The sequence below is a fragment of the Dermochelys coriacea genome, chromosome 12 (assembly GCF_009764565.3).
Source record: "Dermochelys coriacea isolate rDerCor1 chromosome 12, rDerCor1.pri.v4, whole genome shotgun sequence".
Lineage (NCBI taxonomy): Eukaryota > Metazoa > Chordata > Testudines > Dermochelyidae > Dermochelys > Dermochelys coriacea.
The window spans coordinates 16,101,398-16,125,825 of NC_050079.1; the positions used below are offsets into that span (position 1 = coordinate 16,101,398).

At 41.1% G+C, this 24,428-nt stretch overlaps 1 protein-coding gene across 2 annotated transcripts in view; it reads right to left on the reverse strand.

Annotated features, from left to right (window-relative positions):
- Positions 1–11,569: 11,569 nt before the first annotated feature.
- NKD1 (NKD inhibitor of WNT signaling pathway 1) overlaps positions 11,570–24,428 on the reverse strand; it is a 158,448-nt gene continuing 145,589 nt past the window's right edge. For both annotated transcript variants that reach the window (XM_038368969.2, XM_038368968.2), the window contains 3 exons: positions 23,059–23,143; positions 16,894–17,024; positions 11,570–15,102 (listed from right to left, as the gene is read on the reverse strand). In XM_038368969.2, the coding sequence (XP_038224897.1) occupies positions 14,528–15,102; positions 16,894–17,024; positions 23,059–23,143 (791 nt within the window). In that variant the 3' untranslated portion in view covers positions 11,570–14,527. The remainder of the gene's footprint in view (positions 15,103–16,893; positions 17,025–23,058; positions 23,144–24,428) is intronic.

Here is a 24,428-nt window from a genome sequence, read left to right on the forward strand (position 1 = left end):
TCTCAATCTTCACATAAAGTCACTCTTAGGTTGGGATAGAACAGACTGCACTGCAGCTATCTGTGATTGTTCGGACAAAAAAAACAACGTTCTCCTGGACAATCAATCTAGTGCTTTTCACAATTCACTAGATTAGCGACTAATAGTAAAAATAATGAAGAAAAACTAGAATGAAAAATGTTGTGATGCAAACATAGAAGAGAACAGTGGAATCTTGTAGCAATCAAACAGTCCTGGCACTTCATCACAACGACTGCCAATTCCATCATCGTCTACAAGGGGATCTTGTTACCGGCTGGATAAAACCACCTCCTGTGCAAAACACCTTGCTGCATTCAGACCTTATCCCCAACTAGCAGTCATTGTTACTCTTCAAGAACAGTGTCTGTAGTGTCAACCTTGGGCTATATCCCTTCATCCACTGCATCTGCAGCCAGTCTCCAGAAGGGACTAAAATTCATAGCAAAACCAAAGTCTTGTACAGATCCCAAGCCCCACAGAGTTGGCTGTAAGCAATGGAAGTTCTTTTCTCCAAATAGACACTTTTGTTTCATTCATCCTTTCCTGCACTGGGAAGCTGAAAGTAACAGTCCAATGGAAGGGTAAGCCCTTTTTTTTACTTGGTCATTTTCCTTCGATGAATACAGTAACACTAAGTAGACATGGAAGCATTACATCCAGTTATGCCCTTTCCTCTTGGATGTGGACATCACCTTTGGAAACTGTGTTTTAACTCCTATACTTGTTTATTGCTCTACATCGGGGTAGGCAACCTATGGCACGCGTGCCAAAGGGGACACATGAGCTGATTTTCAGTGGCACTCACACTGCCCGGGTCCTGGCAACTGGTCCGGGGGGTTCTGCATTTTAATTTAATTTTAAATGAACCTTCTTAAACATTGTAAAAACCTTATTTACTTTACATACAACAATAGTTTAGTTATATATTATAGACTTATAGAAAGAAACCTTCTAAAAATGTTAAAATGTATTACTGGCAAACAAAACCTTAAATTAGAGTGAAAAAATGAAGACTTGGCACACCACTTCTGAAAGGTTGCCGACCCCTGCTCTACATTGTGCCTAACTGTAAAAGTCATACAGAAGCCCTAGCTAATGTATGATGCAGCTGCCTGTCTTGTGAGTGAGGTGGTCCAGAGAGAGTATTTAGATCATGATGTCCTCTGCCCTGGCTATTTGCCCACTCCTGGGTGAAATTCAGGTAACTCTTCCATAACTATGATCCCTTAAATGAAGTAGGCACAAATGCCTTAAAAGACAGCCTCTTTGGACTTTATTCTCCCCTGCATCATCTCAGTACAGAAAGAAAAGGAGTACTTGTGGCACCTTAGAGACTAACAAATTTATTAGAGCATAAGCTTTCGTGAGCTACAGCTCACTTCATCGGATGCATTTGGTGGAAAAAACAGAGGAGAGATTTATATACACACACACAGAGAACATGAAACAATGGGTTTATCATACACACTGTAAGGAGAGTGATCACTTAAGATAAGCCATCACCAACAGCAGGGGGGGGAAAGGAGGAAAACCTTTCATGGTGACAAGCAGGTAGGCTAATTCCAGCAGTTAACAAGAATATCAGAGGAACAGTGGGGGGTGGGGTGGGAGGGAGAAATACCATGGGGAAATAGTTTTACTTTGTGTAATGACTCATCCATTCCCAGTCTCTATTCAAGCCTAAGTTAATTGTATCCAGTTTGCAAATTAATTCCAATTCAGCAGTCTCTCGTTGGAGTCTGTTTTTGAAGCTTTTTTGTTGAAGTATAGCCACTCTTAGGTCTGTGATCGAGTGACCAGAGAGATTGAAGTGTTCTCCAACTGGTTTTTGAATGTTATAATTCTTGACGTCTGATTTGTGTCCATTCATTCTTTTACGTAGAGACTGTCCAGTTTGGCCAATGTACATGGCAGAGGGGCATTGCTGGCACATGATGGCATATATCACATTGGTAGATGCGCAGGTGAACGAGCCTCTGATAGTGTGGCTGATGTGATTAGGCCCTATGATGGTATCCCCTGAATAGATATGTGGACAGAGTTGGCAACGGGCTTTGTTGCAAGGATAGGTTCCTGGGTTAGTGGTTCTGTTGTGTGGTGTGTGGTTGCTGGTGAGTATTTGCTTCAGATTGGGGGGCTGTCTGTAAGCAAGGACTGGTCTGTCTCCCAAGATCTGAGAGAGCGATGGCTCGTCCTTCAGGATAGGTTGTAGATCCTTGATGATGCGTTGGAGAGGTTTTAGTTGGGGGCTGAAGGTGATGGCTAGTGGCGTTCTGTTGTTTTCTTTGTTGGGCCTGTCCTGTAGTAGGTGACTTCTGGGTACTCTTCTGGCTCTGTCAATCTGTTTCTTCATTTCAGCAGGTGGGTATTGTAGTTGTAGGAATGCATGATAGAGATCTTGTAGGTGTTTGTCTCTGTCTGAGGGGTTGGAGCAAATGCGGTTATATCGTAGCGCTTGGCTGACTTAGAACAACGCTTCCTCAGCTCTCGTCCCCTAATGCCCCTACTCTACTTGCGCTACATTGATGACATCTTCATCATCTGGACCCATGGAAAAGAAGCTCTTGAGGAATTCCACCATGATTTCAACAATTTCCATCCCACCATCAACCTCAGCCTGGACCAGTCCACACAAGAGATCCACTTCCTGGACACTACGGTGCTAATAAGCGATGGTCACATAAACACCACCCTATATCGGAAACCTACTGACCGCTATTCCGACCTACATGCCTCTAGCTTTCATCCAGATCATACCACTCGATCCATTGTCTACAGCCAAGCGCTACGATATAACCGCATTTGCTCCAACCCCTCAGACAGAGACAAACACCTACAAGATCTCTATCATGCATTCCTACAACTACAATACCCACCTGCTGAAGTGAAGAAACAGATTGACAGAGCCAGAAGAGTACCCAGAAGTCACCTACTACAGGACAGGCCCAACAAAGAAAACAACAGAACGCCACTAGCCATCACCTTCAGCCCCCAACTAAAACCTCTCCAACGCATCATCAAGGATCTACAACCTATCCTGAAGGACGAGCCATCGCTCTCTCAGATCTTGGGAGACAGACCAGTCCTTGCTTACAGACAGCCCCCCAATCTGAAGCAAATACTCACCAGCAACCACACACCACACAACAGAACCACTAACCCAGGAACCTATCCTTGCAACAAAGCCCGTTGCCAACTCTGTCCACATATCTATTCAGGGGATACCATCATAGGGCCTAATCACATCAGCCACACTATCAGAGGCTCGTTCACCTGCGCATCTACCAATGTGATATATGCCATCATGTGCCAGCAATGCCCCTCTGCCATGTACATTGGCCAAACTGGACAGTCTCTACGTAAAAGAATGAATGGACACAAATCAGATGTCAAGAATTATAACATTCAAAAACCAGTTGGAGAACACTTCAATCTCTCTGGTCATTCGATCACAGACCTAAGAGTGGCTATACTTCAACAAAAAAGCTTCAAAAACAGACTCCAACGAGAGACTGCTGAATTGGAATTAATTTGCAAACTGGATACAATTAACTTAGGCTTGAATAGAGACTGGGAATGGATGAGTCATTACACAAAGTAAAACTATTTCCCCATGAAGAAAAGGAGTACCGGTGGCACCTTAGAGACTAACAAATTTATTAGAGCATAAGCTTTCGTGAGCTACAGCTATTTCTCCCTCCCACCCCACCCCCCACTGTTCCTCTGATATTCTTGTTAACTGCTGGAATTAGCCTACCTGCTTATCACCATGAAAGGTTTTCCTCCTTTCCCCCCCCTGCTGTTGGTGATGGCTTATCTTAAGTGATCACTCTCCTTACAGTGTGTATGATAAACCCATTGTTTCATGTTCTCTGTGTGTGTGTATATAAATCTCTCCTCTGTTTTTTCCACCAAATGCATCCGATGAAGTGAGCTGTAGCTCACGAAAGCTTATGCTCTAATAAATTTGTTAGTCTCTAAGGTGCCACAAGTACTCCTTTTCTTTTTGCGAATACAGACTAACACGGCTGCTACTCTGAAATCAGTACAGAAAGGCAACCATCAGGAACCCAAACAGCTGTCCCTGATTCTGTGCCAGCTGGATCTGGCATGAGTTAGAGCAACCCCTAGGCTGCTCTCATTTAAGACAATTGTGGCTCAGCAGAGCAGCATCCTGCCACACACCTTCCCCATCCCTGACATATCACCTCCCCTCTCCTGCATACCCTTTCACTGGAAGTAAGTGAGGTGGGGGAGGGGAGAAAGGAAATCAATGCAGGAGCTGGCTCTGCTGATTGTATGCCAATAGGAAGCTTCTCTCCACAAGGGGACTTGTCTGTTGGTCACTAATGACTAGAAACTGGCTATTTACAGTGCCAAGTGGCTGAAGCACAACTGCAACCCACCATTCAGCCTATGTTCATCCAGAACCCTTCATTCCTAAGAATGACGTTCATCGGTGCTATTGCAAGGCTCTCTTAGTAGGGGCCACATCTCTGGATGTTACTTTCAAACAATAGGTGAGACGCCATATGAATTTTTCTGAAAGCCCTCTGCTTGTGTTGTTTCTTTTACAAAGACCTATTAAAAAGTGAGCTTTCTTCTGGAGCATCATTTCCAGAAGCTGAATGCTGCCAACATTCCCGATTCCATCAATACCCATAAGATGCATTGAGCACCTTATTTTTCCCAGCAGGTATGATTCTGCAAGGTAATACTCCCCCAATGTTTACCACAGCAATGTCCTCCAACCCCCTCCTCCTCCATTAGTCTTTGTGTGTCATAACTGATTTTTGTCTATACCTAGAAAATTTAATCCCTGATCCCTTCTTTGACAGTGACATTAACATCGGGTACAGCTTGTCATGCAGTCCTACAACATGGCAGACTTTGATACAATTACAGCTTGGCTACCTATCTTAATTTATGTTACAATATTGCTTCAGTGATATCAGAGACAAATGTTTAAGTCACAGAACCTCCGTTTCAAACTAGAGACCTTGCATGCAAATGGCAGACTTGAATGTTTTTCCATCAATTTCTTATTTCATAAAAATCAATTTTTGTCGAGTTTTTACACTGTACATAAAAGACTGTGGCATCAATTAGCCTTAATTCTCTCCCCCCCCCCCTTTTATTTTTTCTTTTTTGGAAACCTCTTTGTAGGAAAATCTCATATTTCAGCAATTTGCATTATCCACACAATCTGCTTTGAAGTTCTACGTTATGGTAAGAAAAGGATCCACTTATCTGCACATAAAAAATGTTCAAAGCTTATAAATTCCCTGAAACAGATGTACATTATCATTGGATTTGCCTCTCTCTCTTTGCTGTTGCATGGCTAATAGAGTTTCATGTGCCCTCTCACATCCTCTCCATTTAGCATCTTTTCTCTACAGAAGCATGCACCCTACTGTGCCAATCCACACTTCAAAGATTTCTGTCTATCTATTAGAAACAAAGCACAAAGTGAGAACATATGGCCCCTTTTAAATTTCCCACATTTAAGTCAATATCGTTTCTTTTCTCCTTTGGCAAAGAAACATAATAAGGTTTATCTTCTTCCTTCCTAAATCTGCTGGCTCTCTCAAACTGCTTGTGCCAATTCAGCAGTTACTTTGCAGTATCAAACTTGGCAGCACATATAAAAACAAAATCTCTAATTTTTTTAATTGCTTTTATTTCTCTAGATCAAGAAGATGCATTTAAATGATGAAAAAAGGACTAAACGTAACTGCACACTTTCAGATAAGTGGATTTTAAACCCATGAAAGGGCACAGCAGAGAGTCAATACCAAAACTGTCTTGTTCAAATGCCTTTCATAGTGACAATATCTTTCTAAATGTTTCCTTTCACCAACTAAAGGGATGGAAGCACAGTTTGGGCTCTAATCCTTTATTGAGTGAGAGGATTTTGTTTTGTTTCTATGTTGCAAACATTCACAAAAACACAGCACTATGGCATTCAAAGAAGTAGTTGAGCTGACTGCCTCATTTAAAGAAAAAAACCCGGTTACTTAGTTTACAGTATTTGTGGTTCCTCAAGCTAATTTGTCTGTGGGGAGCCCAACCGTAGTGTACACAGAGCAGATCTGCACTCTGAGCAGAATCTTTAGACCAGCAATGTCCATCAGCGTTGCTCTGCCCTATATGAGGGTAAGGGGGGCACAAGGATAGTCAAGGTGCAGGCATAGTCCCAATGATGGCAGCTGATCAAAAGATTCCGCTCTGGTATGCGTGAGGCGCACCCACACTATAAGTGAGATCTACATGGACAAAGACTAGAAGAAGGAAACAAAACAAAACAAAATACACATCCTGAAAACACACAGGCTTGTACGTAATTATGTGTGGCATAGTACGCATTGAGTGCTTCCATGTGACCTTTCTGAGTATTATGGAGTGCTCTGGCTTCAAGTTTTCACATCAGCAATATTGATGTATCTGAAAAGACAAATTATCATTTATGCTACTTTTAAAATTTTCTTCAGGTGCTAAGGTGACCAAAACTCTGAAAAGAAAGTCAAATGTCCCCAAGATAGTTCACTACATAGCCAGGATTATTGGTGGGAAATCAAGGGGTTCCATAAAGATGCTGGCAACAAAAATTGGCATTTTTTAAAATGAATGGCAGTTATGTTGCTTCATACAGAATTACAGATGAACAACTAGATACAATAAAATATTAATACAAACTTGGACTGTGCCGGCGAGGGTGAGCACTGATTCTGCACATCCCCTACCCACCACACTCCTAGCCTAGCCACAAACAAAAAGGAAAACAGAATGTTATTCAGTGCTCAGATAGCACAGACATGGTCTAAAAACCTACAGACAGACATGTAGTGAGGACAAATCAATCCATAGACTAGAACATTGGAGCCTGATCACTCCTACTCCATTTTTTTTAAAGACAGCTGAGTTGTCAAGCTTATAACTGGTTCTTAGCATCATTTTGTTGGATCCAGAAGAGTCCTTTGCTAGAGAAACCTTTCCTTGATTAGCAGTGCTCTGTAAGCACTCCAGGGCCCAGGTTCTCAGCTGGTATAAACTGGCACTAGCTCCATTTACACCTGCTGAGAATCTGGTCCAGATGCATAAGAATCCCATGAAGTCACATGTGCGGAGACCTAGCAGGATTGGGCCCTAATAGATGGCACACTAAGAGGGGAAAAAAGTTGTATCCCTTTGTTTAAGGTGATTAAATTTCAAAACCACTTCCTGACAAAGTAATAAAATAGCAGGAACATGGAGCGCTCACTACCACTTTTGCTTCCCTTCATTTCTGTGCTTAGTGCAAAGTTGGCCCAATTTTATGGAGCTTTTGCTCTGTTCCACGCCTAGTAGGGGGAGGGAATATTGCCTGGAGTCTGAAGTATTACAGTTTTCATAGCCTGGATTTCTAGTGGAACTTTCAGTATGTTGTAATGTTCTGTGTTGAAAACTAACTAGCTGAGCTAAAACAGCATTTTTGAGCCCCAATGGAGTAAATACCTCTAGGATACCATGGCAATGGGGGCATTATAAGTACCTAGAGGAGACAAATATAGAGCACAGTCCTATGACCGTAACAATCAATACTGGCCAACATCTTACTTTAGAGCAGAGGTTCTCAAACTGGGGGGTCGTGACCCCTCAGGAGGTCACAAGATTATTACTTGGGGGTCACGAGCTGTCAGCCTCTACCCCAAACCCTGCTTTGCCTCCAGCATTTATAAAAGGGTTAAATATAAAAAGAATAATTTTTTGTTTATAAGGTGGGGTTGCACGCAGGCTTTCTGTTTGAAAGGGATCACTGATACAAAAGTTTGAGAACCACTGCTTTAGAGCTAATCACTATAACATTTCACCATTTATCTTTCTTGAACTTGCATTACAAGTCCTGTCGGTTAACAAGCTCAAGTGGCACTTGATGTGTCTATCAACAGTCCAACCCTGTGGACAAGCAAACGAGGAACTATAAACACCCACTCCAAAGTCACTTTGCTGAGATCAGTGGAAGGACCATGGAGAATCCAGCCTTCCACAGAACACTGACATGGGCAGAGAAAATATAGGCTCCAACATGTGTTTGAATCTCTAAAGTTTTAATCGACTTTTTAAATTTGTTAACCAAAAAACAAGTTTGGCAAACATTTAGTAGAAATTAATACAAGAGAAAGTTACCAGTTGTATTGGCAAACTGCATTTTAAGAATAAAAATCTGCCTTCTGATTCATGGAAGGATTCCTCTTGGCTCTAAGGTGTTGCTGAGGATAAATTTGGGCTCAAATTGCCTGCTCTGATGCGTATTTGATTAGAAAATTGACCAAGGTTAGTATGTTGTATTTTTTATGAACCAAAAAAAAAAAAAAAAAAGGAGTGACATGCAACTGAAACCCCCTGTAGCCTCAGTTGTTAACCAGATTTGAACCGAGGACTGCCATCATCAAAGCACAAAGGAGCATATCGAATAGCTAGCACTAGTAGTAGCTGTTTGCCTCTATGTGAAGTAGGCACTAGAGCAGTGATACAAAACACCCTTTACAAGCATCTTACACAGTGCAGCAGACAAAAGGCACCAAATTAGCAGCATGTCTGACATTGTTGTACTGATGCTTGTCCAAGTTAGTCAAACCCCACTGCACTGTTCTTAAATGGCCCCCTCAAGGATTGAACTCACAACCCTGGGTTTAGCAAGCTAATGCTCAAACCACTGAGCTATCCCTCCTCCCCCAACTATCCCTCCCCCCTCCTAACCCTTATAACTGTTGTTGTTTGTTTGAAACACCTGTTACTTCCTACTAAAGGCATAGGGCACCAGAAAAGGCAGATTACGGGTCTGATCCAGACTGGTATTTCCTATGATAAGGAGGTTATAAATATGCTCTGAAATGGCCTGATTTCCAGAAGTGCTGAGCACACCGCAGCTGCTAGCTGCAATGGGAGGGGCTAGTGCTCATCACTTTAATATATCAGGATTTAGGTATCTATGTCCTTCTCCCCTTTGTGAAATGACCGTGCACATCTTTATAAGGAGTTTGCCAGGTACTGGGAATGCCATTCAGACAGAAGTTTGCAAAAGACTTGTTGAAACACATCCTCTGCTAAAAAATCCCATGTGGATTGCGCACTGGTTTGAGACTCAGAAGACATGAGTTTAATTTCCAGCTCTGCCACTTTGCACAAGTCACTGCCATGCTCTGTGTCTCAGTTTCCCCTTCTATAAACTAGGGATAATGATACTTAGCACCTTTGTAAAGTACTTTGAGATCAACTGATGAAAAATGCTATGTAAGACTTGAGGCACCTTAGAGACTAACAAATGTATTTGAGCATAAGCTTTCGTGAGCTACAGTATGCTCAAATAAATTTGTTAGTCTCTAAGGTGCCACAAGTACTCCTTTTCTTTTTGCGAATACAGACTAACACGGCTGCTACTCTGAAACCTGTCATTATGTAAGACTTAGGTATTATTATAACTATGAGCCATACACATTGTAACATACAACGTTCAGTAAGATACTGTGGATACAATAGTCTTCAGAAAATACTTTCCTTTCCTTCCATCTTTTTTCCCCCTCTGGTTAAATCTACTCTTGTTCCCTCTAAGATCTCCCTATGCATTGCTTCCCAATCTCTCTTCCTTCCCCCGCACAATAATCCATCCATGTATCTCATAAATCCTTTTATCTAAAACAAATAAATGAATATATCTAATACAAATAATCACCATTATTTAGTTCAGTAGAAATGAATTAGCTGGAAATATAAAAAGATTAGAGCATGATTGACATTATTTAATAACCATGATCCAAACCACACACGAGATACAATTTAATATCTACTGCACAAATATCAATTTAGTTATTTCACTTATCTGGTGTCCAGTCCAGTCTAGCTCCAATTCTCTGACCACCTAAACCAGGTATGGAAAGCAGAAAGACACAGATACCCTTCCCATGTCAAATTAATTCATCAGAGATAAAATTCTGCAGAGAAAAAATCATCACATGATAAATCAAGCCTGGGTGTTGTAGCTAGGAGCAATGGAGAAGCTGGGAAATCTAATCCCAGAAAGTAAATTCAATTTGTTTTCTCTCCAAATTGCTTTTATGCAAGGGATTTTCAAACTGGTTTGTGTTTGGGTGCACTCCAAAGACCCTCTCCTCCCCACAAGGAAAGCAGTCATTTTACTAGCAATATGTGTATAAACTCAAAGGGCCCTATTATACCCATCAGAAATCCCTGGCCATGTCTATACTGGAATATTGCATTATATTGGAATGTGCGTTAACTAATGTTAACTGATGTTAAATATGACTTCGCATCCAGTGTAGACATGAAAATGTAATTTTTGGTCTTGATTAACTCTAGAGACTCCCTTTGGGTTAACCATGACCAACTAGCACATTTCTGACTATGTGTGTCTACACTATGGACTAAATAATATTTAATATCATGTTAGCTAACATGTTTTCTAACAATGCATTTTCCCAGTGTAGACAAAGCCATGGTGATGTCACTTCCCCATTTCTTTGGAACAATGGATGAAATATGGCTCTCAGTAAACCAGGGAGGTGCACAGCTATCTGTGGATGATATTAGGCATTTACTGTGTGTGCATGGCAATAGACAAGTCCTTGAGTAAAAGGGTTACCCGTGTCTTAACTTCTAATGTGTCAAAATTATTATTTTTGTCTGAGTGTCCACTATGAGGCATACACTATTTAATTTACAGCAATGGATATTTCTTAAAGTGACCCGAAATGCTTTTGTTCTTGTTCAGGAGTTTTTTCTATTAACATCCTGCTGTGCCCTTCACTAGCGATCATTAAGGTAGCAAGTCTGTCACGGAGTCAAAGATTATATGGTTTCCTGTTTATTTTTTTCCTAAAGGGTCTGCTCTGCCAGCATGCCAGTGAGAGCTGTACATCAGCATCTGAGGGAAGAATTTGGCCTTACGTTTGTTTGTGCCTGGAAGATGTTCGGATGTTGTGAGGCTTGTTGGCAAAGCACTTTAAGAACCTCTGATGAAATGCTCTAATGAAGTACTAAGCACTATTATTGTTCTTAATAAAATTATGAGCCTGGTTTTCCTATAAATTTAATTTAAAATTATTAATCACTCCCAAAACCATCAAAAGAAGGAAGCAGAAAAGTAGATACTGAAAAGATTTGTCTGCATGGTGGAGATTCTAATCCCATACTTGGCATGAAATCTTGGTCACATCAAAATCAACAGGCGTTCAATGGACTAAGATGAGATTTGATATTTTCTTAGCTTCTTTTACTTTTTATTAAGCAAAGGAGTGACAAGAACATTGAGCTTCTTTTGTTTTCAGAATTTGCATGCCTGAAATTTGTAGGAGATAGGAAATTTGAATGTCGAGGCTAAATATTTTAAATATAAACCCAAGCATGCACACTCCATTCTCTATGGCCCAACGCTGTTCCCATTAACGGTAACGGGGGCCCTTCCATCAGTGCGATTCCCTGATCTGTAGGCACTGGCAGCAAGCCACTGAAATCCACAAAAAAGACCCCCAAAAAGTTATTTTCTGAACTAGTAAAACTTTAATTAACAGGAGTTTCTCTTGGCACAGTTTTTGCTATTAAATAAATAAAGCATTTAGTCAAAACCATCTATATTTACTATACAAAATACTGAAAAGCAAACATTTTTAAAAGATACGGAAACTTAGGGTTCTGTGAAAAGAACCTGAGCTGCATAAGCCGTTATTCACACTTGATGCGTGTAACACAAATGCAACATGGTATTGAGCTACTGTATGTTCGTATGTGGCTGGTGCAAATTTTTGGGTGGGGATGCCAGGTTATTAAAATTCATTTGTACTTCACAGAATATAAGCAAAGCAGAGTCTATCTTTTAGATATCAAACAATAAATCAGGTTAAAAGTTGTGGCTTATGATCAATTGTGATTCACTGTTCTAAGAGTCCACTTTCATTGGTATTAACTTGGGACATGTTTAGATTAGATGGGAGTTTGTTACTACTGATGTTATCTTTTCTGGCAGAATATCTTTGGGGTTTAGAGCAATTCTTGCCCATTCTACATTCCTCCCTCTCCCAAGCCCCTGCTTGAAGCTGAATATATTCTAGATTTCCAATATTTTGGCCAGCAATGATCTGTGTATTTTTAAAAAATCAACAATTTTCCTTTTGTTAACATTGCAGAATGCTGGCAAAGACTCTGCTGAAAAGAGAACAGCATCACTTACATCTCAGGAACAGATAGCGTGGCATCCCTTTTCAGATGGAATGTACACTTGTGTGTTTGCATGCGGTATAACATAAGTCACTTGAATACATCAGACTTTGTTAACACTATAATATAAATAAGCTTATTCCTTCTACTAGACATGTAAATGCCTTTTTTTGCAGTCCATAATTATATATACATTGAAAAAGAATGATACACAAGCAGCAAAATAGGCTTAGACTAGAACAACTCAGTGGTAACTAACCAAATTTGTGGCCTTTTCATATTTTCAATACAGAAAATTCTGCATATAAATATTTTTGGACTTAGGAATTTAAAAAATAAACAGAACAGTATAGTTGTCACACAGATCAAACACACTTTAAAACATTTTGCTAGGTTTAACAGAACACAATGTCGACGTCTAAAAAAGAAATTAAAATAAACCAGATTTTTAAAAGGGACAATAAGTCTAAACAACTGCTGGTTTGGGGAGAAATGAGATGGAACTAATTGCCCACAAGCAGTGATTTCTCTCCAATTCCACAAGCAGGCAAGGCTTTCAATATTGTTTTCTTTAAATGCTGATGTCTCTGTGTTCTTCCCTAGGACAGTATCCTTCTAACAGTTTTAATGCTCAGCAGCAGGAAAATCTCCCATCTTGAACTGATCAAGACTGTAGTTGCAACAAAACATGCCCTATTCATAAAGGGCCCTTAAAAATGGGAGATAGTAACATTTCACACTATACATTGTAGACAAAACACACAAATAATTAAAAGAAACTAAAACCAAAAGCAAATATGTTTGATAGAACAGTTACATTTTTATGTGATCAGAACTCTATTTTTTAGTTCCAAAAGAAATGGAGCAGTTGCTATTTAGTCACTTTTGCCTGCACTGTACAAATGTACTACAAATCTGAGCCTCAGAGAAAGCAAAACTCAGATTTACTGACTTTTTTGTCACACTGTTTTCCAATTGCATTTGACCTTTAAATTTCTCAGCAGCCAATAATGGTCTCATAGGTCTAGCCTCATTTTACTTTGTGGAATGGAAGCCCTTTGATATGAAAAGAGTGGTAGAGGCCTGAATGACTGAGCAGCGTTCTTTACATGTGGAATTGTCTTTAAAAAAGGAGCAGAGCAAAGCTGTAGCTGCTGGGGAAACACAAATTGCAGGCATCAAGAAAATGCCAGGGGTTATGTGTTTTATAACATACCTAAAAAGTCACTGCTGTAAGAAAAAAATAATGTTAATATTCAAACCACAGATTTCTAAAACACAAGAAAATGTACCTGAGAGTGTGTGTGTATATATATATATATATATTTATCTATTTATATTTTTATATATATTTGCCAACATTTAAAGTGAGAAAGTATATTTTCCTCCAATTCTTTCTCAAAACAAAGAATTGTGGATTAAAAACAAAACAAAACAATGAATGTTAGTTATGGCCCAAGCATTAAGATTTAGTGATGGTTTTGAAAAAACCCATTTCACATCCACCTCTTTTCTTTCCTCTAAGATGGTTTCCCAATGCAGAATGGAGAGTAAATAAAAGAAAAAATGAAGTATATTTAAATACTACTCAATATCTAACAGACTGGACTTGAGTCAGTAAAGAACCTTGAAGGGAAAAAAAAAGTATCAGTTGTAAAATGTAGCTCTGTTGACAAATATAGCTAATATTTCCTTGTAATTATTAAGATAGCTTGAAAAGATGTGAAAGTACAACACAAACAGGCTACATGAATGCAGTATATTAAAATCCCCTTGTAGCACATTACAATCAATAAAAAGAAAAGAAAATTTGAATAATACTAGAGGTAGCAGCTGTTTGTATTTTCTGTTATTCTGAGTATTTCCGGAGTCCAAACCTTCGAACATTGCTCCCCTGATAAAAGGCTTGTGTGCAATAAGCCGACATATGGCAGACTGGTAAGCTAGATGTCTGCAGTGTTGTTTGAAGTATCTTTTTCTAATACAATGAAGGAAGTACTTGTAAAGGAAGTGCGTTGATGACCTGCATTAAATCACAGCTCAGAAAGCTATGGCTGTTTGCTGTTTTACAAGCCACTTAAAAACCAATATCAATAAGTTGTTAAGTAAGCTATACAGTTTCACAACATATAAATAGTGTAAGTTTCAATGGTTTCATATAATTTCTAAAATATACGCTAGCTGAATATTAACGGAGTAACAATAATATTAATCATAATAATGCCTTAGTCTGAAGTCACAGGAAGGCATTTCCTTCATATGGGGGGATTCCTGGAGGATGTTGGTGGAATCGGTTTTATGTCTGGTAGAAGTGATGATAGTGGTGGTGGTGCTCATGGTGGTGATGGTGTTCATGTCTCTGGATCATTTGTCCAACTTGGCCTTCATACAAAATGACTGTGGGCAGGTCTCTCACCTGCTCTTTTTCCACAACTGTCCCCGGAGAATGTAAGGTTTTGCACATGTGATGATTCTCCTTTGCCCTCTGCTTATGTTTCTTGTGAGCCTGCTGGGACTGCATGGGGAGGTAAGGAAGATTCTGGCCCACCCGTGCAGTTGGGGAAGCCATTGGCATGGATGCCCCTTGAAGAGGTTTATTCCTTACTGCCCTTCCAGGGTGAACAGAGGCTACACTTTTGCTCTGGACCTTGGGAGACCTAACAAAGTGCTTGTTTGAGTCCTGATTGCGCAGCCTTTGTTGTATTTCTGCAATCTTGGCGTATGAGGCATCAGCCAAATTGATGTGGCTGGGGTCCACCACTTGAGATTTCCTATGGTGGGCATGGAAGATTTCAGGTTCATGAGAGCGGGATCTAGTCTGATTCACAACTCTATTTGGTGGGTCATATTTCTGAGCGGCTGGAGGAGATCCTAGAAAAGAACAAACTGAGTTAGTCATCTAATATTTCAAATTTTAATTAGCGGCATGCCTTTGGCAAGGTTAAGTTTATTGGCAGAGTGGAATTTTCCTCGGGAAGTGAACATAATTATACCCGTAGCTGTTTAGAAAAAGTTGTATAAGTCTTTGTGACAGAGTGCTAGGCAAGAAGAGTTGAGCCAGCACTCTGGTCATGGCAGCTCCACTCAAACAATACAGAATGGAGCTGGTGAAACAGAGCTGTGCCTAATTTGTGGGGGGAGCAGAACTGGCAGGCTAACTAAGCCATTAGGCAGAGGTTACAAATAGGCACAAATAGGAAAACAGAAATAGAAGTAAAAGGCAGAAAAGCAGGAAACAGGGAGAGGAGAGAGATTACCCTTTGCTGCTTGTTGCAGGAGCTGGGGACTCCCTAGGACAGTTAGAGCAGAGCTGTATATAGTATGAAGATGGTGGGACCCCATATTGTAAATAAACTACACAAGATGTTTGACCAGCACGAGGGTCTCTGAGCAGTTTGTGAACAGGAGCAGAGGCAGGAGCCAGAGGGCCCTGTCACAATCCTATTATTAAATACTATCAAATGAAAATATTTTTTTAAAGAAGGCCTTATTGTCAGGCCCTGTGGGTGATGGGACTCCAATCCTCCACCTGGCAAGCTCAGAGACAGCAGCTGGGACCACAGGTCCAGGAAACTGAAGTAGGACACAAGCCCCACCCCTATGCTCTGATTGGGTGAGTGCCACGGTTCCTGATTGGGCCACAGAAGAGAACAGGAAGATGGCTGTACAAATGGGCTTCACCTTGCCATGGACTGCTGCTCTCCTGTTTACCTGTTCTGGCCTTCTGATCCTGACCTCCTTGTGTCCTGACTCATGTAGGATGGTCACTCACATGTTCCCAGAATTCCAAACATTCCAGTACTTCTGGGAATGGCATGGGTCTGCCTCTGCTTGTGTGACCCCCACCTCTGCCGGGTGACCTTGCATAGGGTGTGGGTGTGTCTGTGGGGATCATCTCTAAGTGCATGCCACCCTGCTCCCACTGCTGTGACCTTGCACGCATGGTGAGTTCAAGGTCACATTGTAGGGGGAAGAGTGGCATGGTCTTAAAAATGGCATCCCCTGTCTAATACTGGACAAAACCAGACAGGGGACAAACCACCCCAAAAGAAGACTGTCCAGTTCAAAACTGGACAAGTGGCCTCCCTAGATTCTTGATAGCTCACGCTTGATCCCTATCCTCTGGTTTGTCTCTTGATTCTTATCTCCAAGTGTTCCAATTTGGCCTGATTCTTGGTAATTGGCTCCTTGGCCCTGGACACTTGGCTTGCAACCAATGCCATCCCTTAGGACAACCTACCCATGCCCCAGCCCTGACACTTTCTCTATTCTGACAAACTCTCCTTCTTGGACATCAGTCTAGCTTGTATCAAAATGATGACATCTAGTACAGTAAAACACAGAGGCAGGGCAAAACTGCAATCCAAATCCCTTTGAATCTGGGGGTGTTGGTTCTGGATTGGATCCCAAAATCTGAAAGCAACTATTTTCTGGTTCCAGCTCAGATGTGGCCTGCATCATCCGAAGCCTAGCCCTGATTTTGCCCCCCTCTAAACCTAATAAACTGGATCTGAACAGTGCTCTCCGAGCCCATCTCCAGTAAATAGCGATGGATCAATCACACAACATGCTCATTATTTCTAAATTCAGTGGGCCCAATTCAGCCCATGTAGCTGAAGACGGAACTGGGACAAAAGTCTGAAAAATCAATCCCTATATTACCTGGTCCAAATTTTGATGTATAGTTTTCTATTCCTGCAAGATCCAAATAGTGGTTTCTCCTTTCAATGTTCTCATCCACGCAATGGCGATAGCACCCACTCTGCTCAGGGTTGTTGTCACCGGGGTGATATCTGTGGGCATGAAGCAAAATGAAAATTCAGCAAAACTTCTTCAATTTGTTATTACCACCTCACATTCAAAAGTTAAGGGACACTTTGAAATGCTAGGAGTTACTTGCAAAGAGACACAACAAGTGTCTGATGTTCTGGAAGTCCCAGGGGCTACTTGTATAGGAGGAAAAGGAGTGTCTATGCAGTGCTGTACATTGATTCCATGATATTGCAAAACAAGGGATACTTTCAAATCTGCTTCATGCCAAAGCAGATAAAAACACTGTGAAGGTTTATTACATACGGTGTAGTCTCTGTGGTTGGGCCAAACCATTCAATATATTCGCTAATCTGGGCATGCCAAGGAAAGTCTGCTGTTTGACATGGCTTTTCCCAGCTCTGCAGGGAGGCACTGGAATGAACCTGGTGTTAGATAAATGGTCTAAATGTTCATGTGGTTCCACTTCAGGGAGTAGGCAGGTGTATTTACTAGCGAGAAACTGGGGGAGAAGGTGTCAGTGGAAAAAAATCTGAGATAATGTATTGCTTTTTGCCAAAATATGTTTAATAAAATCAGATCAACCTCTGGCTTCATAATCCTGACTCCTTTTCCTGCTCAGCTTTGCAACTTTATTTATAGCAGAACTATTTCCTGAGAATGAATATCTGAAATACCATTTGTTTATGAGGGGAAAAAAAAATCAAGCAGGGGTTTACAATACTGTAGCCAACAATGCTGAACAGTTTAATTCACCATGTCCAGATGTGAACAATTTCTCATTGCAACAAATGGGATGAAGAAAACACTTTTTTGATTAAATCACGGATTATCATTCAGGGAGGCACATCCATCTCTGAGACCCTGGAATGGCTTCTGCTCTCCTTTATACCCCCGTGAAACCCTACTTGTATCAGTGGAAGGCCAGGATTTCAGGCTGGTTCCAAAAAAAGGGCTCATTCCTACATGGTTTTGAGTGCTCAGGCCCCAATTCAGCACAGCTTTTAAGCTTTATCTTTTAGCACCTTGCAGTCTGCAGGATTGCGGCCTGTGTGAGGTTGGTGTCCCAGTAAGGATCTCCTAGAGAGCCGCCTTAATAAAAATCCCCCATCTATCACGGAGTGTTAGATTCATTTGGAGGATTAAGTTTACATTGCTTTAATATATGCAAATATTCTTGCATGTAACACTGCCTGTGTGGAAAGCCGTGAAACTTAAAAGGTTTTGAATATGGAACCTTTACACACTGGAAGTGACAGAAGCCACTGCACTAGCGTGTCAAAAAGAACTGGAACAGGAAACTACCAGGCTTTTTCTGTTTTTGATAACTAATCAGCCCATACACCATACGAACCTCATATGGATCTTTGTAGAAGTCTACAATTATGGCAGTTTAACTTGTAGGAACACAAATCAAAGAGCTTCAGCAGCTACAATTTGGCGTACAAGTGCCATATATTGTGGCTGACCTGCCACAGCTCGTGGAGATCAATGGAAGTTGCATCCATGCCGTGAAGGCACTGTATGATTCATACAGTGTAGGAACAACTGTTTCTGATCCAGCACAATTCAGCATCATTATATAAAACTGTCTAAAATGGAACTACCTGGGAACCAGTTTTTTTGGTACTGTAATGAATTCCATCCTCATTGAGACAATGGGGAAAAATTATGCTAGTACCATCGCAGCCCTGAATTCTAACGGCTTTCTTACATGTAAGATGACATTCAACAATGCAAATATACACAATGAAGCAATTACATGTTGATGAGAGATGTGCCCCACCGCCAAGGAGAACTTCAAAGTATTTCTGACCACTGGGGCTTCTGGCATCCATCCCCTGCCTGCTCCTTTGCACATACATGGAAGCATTCAGGCATCGAACACTTGATTCTAATCTTCTGCAGGATATAAGAATGTGTGGGTCTGAGAAAGAGACATTTGCTAACGCCTTTGAACAGTATGTGAAACCCTTTTCTGAAACTCTGAAGTGTCACTACGATGAAGAGTTCTGCCATTATATAACAGAACGGGGGATACAGCAGCAAGAATGTGTAGGTCAGGAAACTGCAAAGGACATTTCCTGAAAGCTGCAGTCTGAGAGAACATGACCTTTAAACAAGCCAGGGCTAAATTGCTTAAACAGGTCTGGGTGAAGAAGAGGGGGAAAAGCCAATATGTACCAAAGTAGACTGTGTATCTGTGGGAGATGGGAAAGATATTTCAGAGCCTTGTTTTATATAAGTATTTTCCCTGTTGCCCAAAAGCAAGTATAAACAGCAACAGAAATGGGATGGCATTAACACAGCCAATGGTATTCTTGCTGTCAGTGTTATTGTTATTATGAGAGAGATGCTGGGTAAACCAACCATAAATCTGGATACTAGATCTGAATACTTGCATTAGCACCACAGGTAGAAGCTCTAGCCCATAGCTTCCAACATATGAAATCCCAACCCCAAAATACTTTCCCCACTTTAAAGGCAGGGATATCCCTATCAGCTTCATCTTGAATATTAATAGAATCTTGCCTGTAATTCCCAGGAGACTGAAATCATGAAAATATATGTATCTAACACATGATTTCATTGCAACTCCAAAGGAGAGCCCCCACATTCACCCCCTTGCTACTGATGAACATGAGGAAGACTTTCACAAGCTTAGCCATTTGACCAAGTTGAACAGAAACTTGGGGCTCATTCCTGCAACTGACACAAGGGTCAGATTCTTTGCTGTGTCCACATTTGGCAGAGTGCAGCAAAGAAAGGGGATTATCGGGAATTTGGTGTTGGCTGCCTGATGCTCTGCTTAGCCCTGTTTACTGGTTAGAATTGCCTAGGAAGGCTCTAACATGAACCTGCTGGCAATGGTACCCAAGGGACCATCTGCATTCTGTGGCAGAGGAGCAAAAAGGGAGCAGAGCCAAGAATCTGCCCCATAAAAAACACATTTGGTGCAAGTATGACTGCTAGTTTGAAATGGGATTAGTTGACATTCAGAATACAGCCCTGTCTTATTCAAAAGCAGCAACTTGTTCAATTCAGATGAAGAAACAGCTTTTGAACAGGTTATGGGGCTTTACATCTTAAGTCAGCTAAGATGTCTCTTCATGCAAATACATTCAAACTACTAAGCAAATAACAGTGGTCTTGAATTTGCAAGGGGGGGAATTCCACCCTGAACTGCCTGCTCAAGTATTCAACCAAGAGCCCAGAGAGACCTTTGTGCTAAAAAAAATTTGTATGGAGCCACAGGTAAAAAGGCAAAATTTGTTTTCTTGCCTGTAATTTTGATCTCTGAATCTGGATCCACTGCTATGCAGTATTTCTGTTGAATCCAGAATCGGGAGGCCCAGTTGCTTTTTGTGCTCTTGTACCCCCTGCCCCCACACACACCCCCAATGAACCTGAACACTCCCCCTTGCTGGCATATTTGTTGAACTAAGTACATCCCCCTGAGAAAAATTCTCCTGAAGTCAAGGAAGCACAAAACTAGAACTTTTTTTTTAATTGCAGCCAAAGAAACGATCATTACTATTGTGTTGATGGCACTTCAGTCCAACTAACGTTCCCTTTTGCCCTAGCTTGAATGTTAAAACAACTTCATACTAACCCAAACATATACAGTGACCACAGAGAGGATTTGTCCAAAGCAGTGGATCTATATTAGGAGTTATGAAAATTACAGGATTATAGGTTTTTTGTTTAATTACCCATTTGAACAATGGAAATAACACTTCTACACTGAATTGTGAGGGGAGCATTTTTGTTCACTGTACAAATAAAATAACTAAGATACGCTTTGAAATCTGCCCTTGACTGATCTGTCTCAACTGACTATCACATATTCTGATGTTCAGTGCAGCATTTGTCTATAAGGCAGGTGGAAGATGTGAAAATGGGGCAAATACATGCTTTCTCTTTGCTAACCTTGCCAGTGACATGACTAGACATTTTCAGAGGAACAAGGCCTATTCTAGACTGGCAGCCAAATTAATATTGTGCATTCCTTCGGAGAGAGACTTCAAATAGGTCTGTTTTATCTCATCTCTAGAAGGCTACAACCGTACCTGCAGCTGTGCATAAAAGAAATTACTGTGTCTGTACTTCATTGGAAATGGATGCACCCTGAGTCACACAGGCAGGAATCCACAAAAAAACAATAGACAATCTTTTTTTTCAAGTGAAGGGCATCTTGAGACTTAAAAACAAATCCCCCCACCCCCATGCTAATTTTCCTTGAAAATTTACAGTGAAAGCATCAACCCTTGTGAATCTTGCTAATCTGTAGGTGGATGTTACCCAGTGACTGGCTAATTTCCTAAGGGGCTAGGTGTTCACAAGGGGACTCTGTGGCAAGGAGGAGGAATTATTTCTGGCTGCTGGGAGGCAGGATGGGTTGAGAGTGTCTTAGAGGAAATAACTCTGCCTGCCCCCTGCTAAGAGCCCCTCCCCTCCCTTCCTTCTGCTTGGAGGCTTTCCCCTTCTCTACTGCCAGTTCCCACCTGCTTACCTTAGGCTGGGAGGGTAGCAGAAGAGGGGCAGGCCAGGTTCGGAGCTCATGCCAAGATGTGGTACAAGGTGTTAGCAAGGACTAGAACTGGCAGTGTTTGTTAATGAAGAGGTAGGACTGGAAGCAGGGCAAAGATAGGTTGGAAGCTGTCTGCCCGCTGGGGGGGGGGGAAGCCATCTTCTGGTGCTATCAGGGGATGGAGTTGAGGGGAGGAAATTAAATTAAGACACAAGCCCACTCAGCAGAAGAAGCTGAAGGGAGGCATGGGTCCTTCTGGGTAGACTGGAAAGGGAAGGAAAAACTGTATTTATCTTCAGTAACTCTGTGTGAACTAATGATGTCTGCGACCCTCAGTGCTCAAACACCTGAACATGTGATATGCTGGTTAAGTGCACAGGATCATAGCTGGAGAGGGTGGGAGTTTTTCCTCACCTCAGACAGCTGGTTGATCTTTTGCTGTTATGGTGGTTCAGTTTTCTTGTTGTTCTTTGAAACCAAGTTACGTTCTTAGAAGCTGCTTATGAGGCCAGTGCCTGGAAAAGGCACTTTTATATATATAGAAATAGAAATGAATGCGTCGGTCCAGTGGCTGGCCCACATAATGGGTAAAAGCCTGCTACTTAGCTGCAGCTAATAAACTTAATTGTTAACTTAAGTAGTAGGGGCTTCAGCTTTTGAGCCCAGAGCCCCAAGGTATTTAGGCATCTATCTCCTACTTGAAGTAATGGGAGTTAGACACTTAAATACCTTTGAGGATCTGGGCCTGGGTGCTCAATCCCTGCTGACAACCCTAGTGACCATGGTCCATTAAAAGAGCACCTAGGATTGGTGGTGGGGTTTTAAAATATGATCACATCTTTCCTTCGTCTAATGGAATCATGTTTCTTAATGTGGCCTAAGTAAACCTGAAGGGAGATAAGGCTCCAAAGCAATCACTATTCAAAGTTAATTTCTCTATTTAAGATTCTCTCTCATTTTGTATAAAGCACCACTGGACTGCATGGTGATAACAGATGACATGTAAGAGAACAGGGTCCCTGCCCAAGCATTCTGTAGAATAGCCGGATAGCACAAAGGGAAAAGAAAAACAGATCGTGGTAGGGGAGGGGTGGAAACTGCAGCAAGGGGGGGATGGGAAGGTTAATGTATCGTTTTGCCCAAACATAAGCAAAGACATCTTTTATTGAGATGCTCAACTGGTGCTTTTTTAAGTGAAATGTTCACCCAAACCTTCCAATAGGTTCTCAGAGATAGGAGATGGTAAAGAAAAGCTTGTATGGCTAGAAACTAGAGACATAAATAACATCTTTCACTAAAGCTAGCTTCCTAGGCTTCCCTGGATATAGACTCTGGCACTAGCAGCCAGGGGTGCCACTGGAAAGCCTACTTCAGTAGTAATCCCATAGAATTTGCTGTTTGTTTCAAGATGAAAATTCCCATGATTCCTCTGACTAAAATATCAGCAGCTGAAGCCTTCTGAGGTTGGCCCATTGCCAGCTCAGAGATTCCTTCCTTTGAGCAGATGAAGAGTTCATTCAACTTACCTGAGAGAAGCCCGCTGCTTCTTTTCAGAGCTTCTCGGCTCTTCACTGGCTTTGCTTTCAGCTCTGTGCCTAGAGCTCTGCAAATCTGCACCCCCAAAAAGGAAAGTTATTTCATATTATTGATATTATTCTGTCTGGCAAATGTGCAGAAGTACAAAGATATTCATTATTGGCTTGCTGTTTGCACCAATCCATAATACCTCATTAGGGATAAAATCTTCAAATGTGACAAAATGAGTTAGGAGCCTACGTCCTATCCACTTTCAATGGGAGCTGGATGCCCAAATCGTTTAGGTTCCTAGGGGAACATTTTCAAAAGTACCTATGATCCCACTGAAAGTCAATGGGATTTAGGCTCCTCAGTCACTTAAGGTGCTTTTGAAAATGTTATCTTACTAGTTTAAATCAAGATCATACTCTGGGGCCTAGTGTACCCAAAGTTTTTGCACTGATACAACTGTTTTGGTGAAGAGTGTGGTTATATTGATACAACCACTAGCATGGAGACATTTATACTACTAGAAACGTGTCTTATACTGATATAGCTTATTCCCCTTCCTGTATGCGAATAGCTATACTGATAGAAGCATCTTTATCTTAGTATAACTGCCACTACACTAGGCTGGTGCTGGTATAGTTAAAGAAGTGCAACTTTTGTGTGGACAAGCCCTGGTAATTCTTTAATGTGAAAGAATGTGAGAATTACACATTATAGGCAGAATCTATTGCCCACAGTGCCCCCAGAGGGCTAAGAGAGTCACCCTTGTGCATCTGATGACAGTATTTGTCCAATATTTGTACTTAAGCTGATCAATATACATCAGTCATGACTGTATCATTAGCAAGTATTTATTGATTAACTAGAAGGGCTAAACAGACTCTACATATTGTATAGCATGCATTTAAGGTACAGTGATGTAGTTCTCTTTTCTCCTGTTGGCTTTCTAAGGCCTGGACTAAACTTGAAAGCTGTGCTGGTATAACTATTTTGGTTGGGGTGTAATTTTTTTTAAACCAACATATTTGTATCAGCCAAACCATAGTGTGGATGCAGTTATACTGATATAAAACTGCTTTATACTGGTATAGTTATTCCTTTTCCCATACAGGAATAGATATATTGGTATAAAGCACCTGTATACCAATATAACTGTGTCCACACTAGGAGGATTGTACCACTTTAACTATACTGACATAGTTAAAGTGGTACAACGTTCTAGCGTAGACAAAGCCTTCATGTAGCTTGTAGTCTGTAACTACTGTGAATCAGAAATAATCAAACCAAATGAAACGATGAATTTCAAACAGAGACTCCTAAGTTAGAGCATCCACAGCTGAGGCCTCCAATGGGCAGTTAGAAATTAGAACAC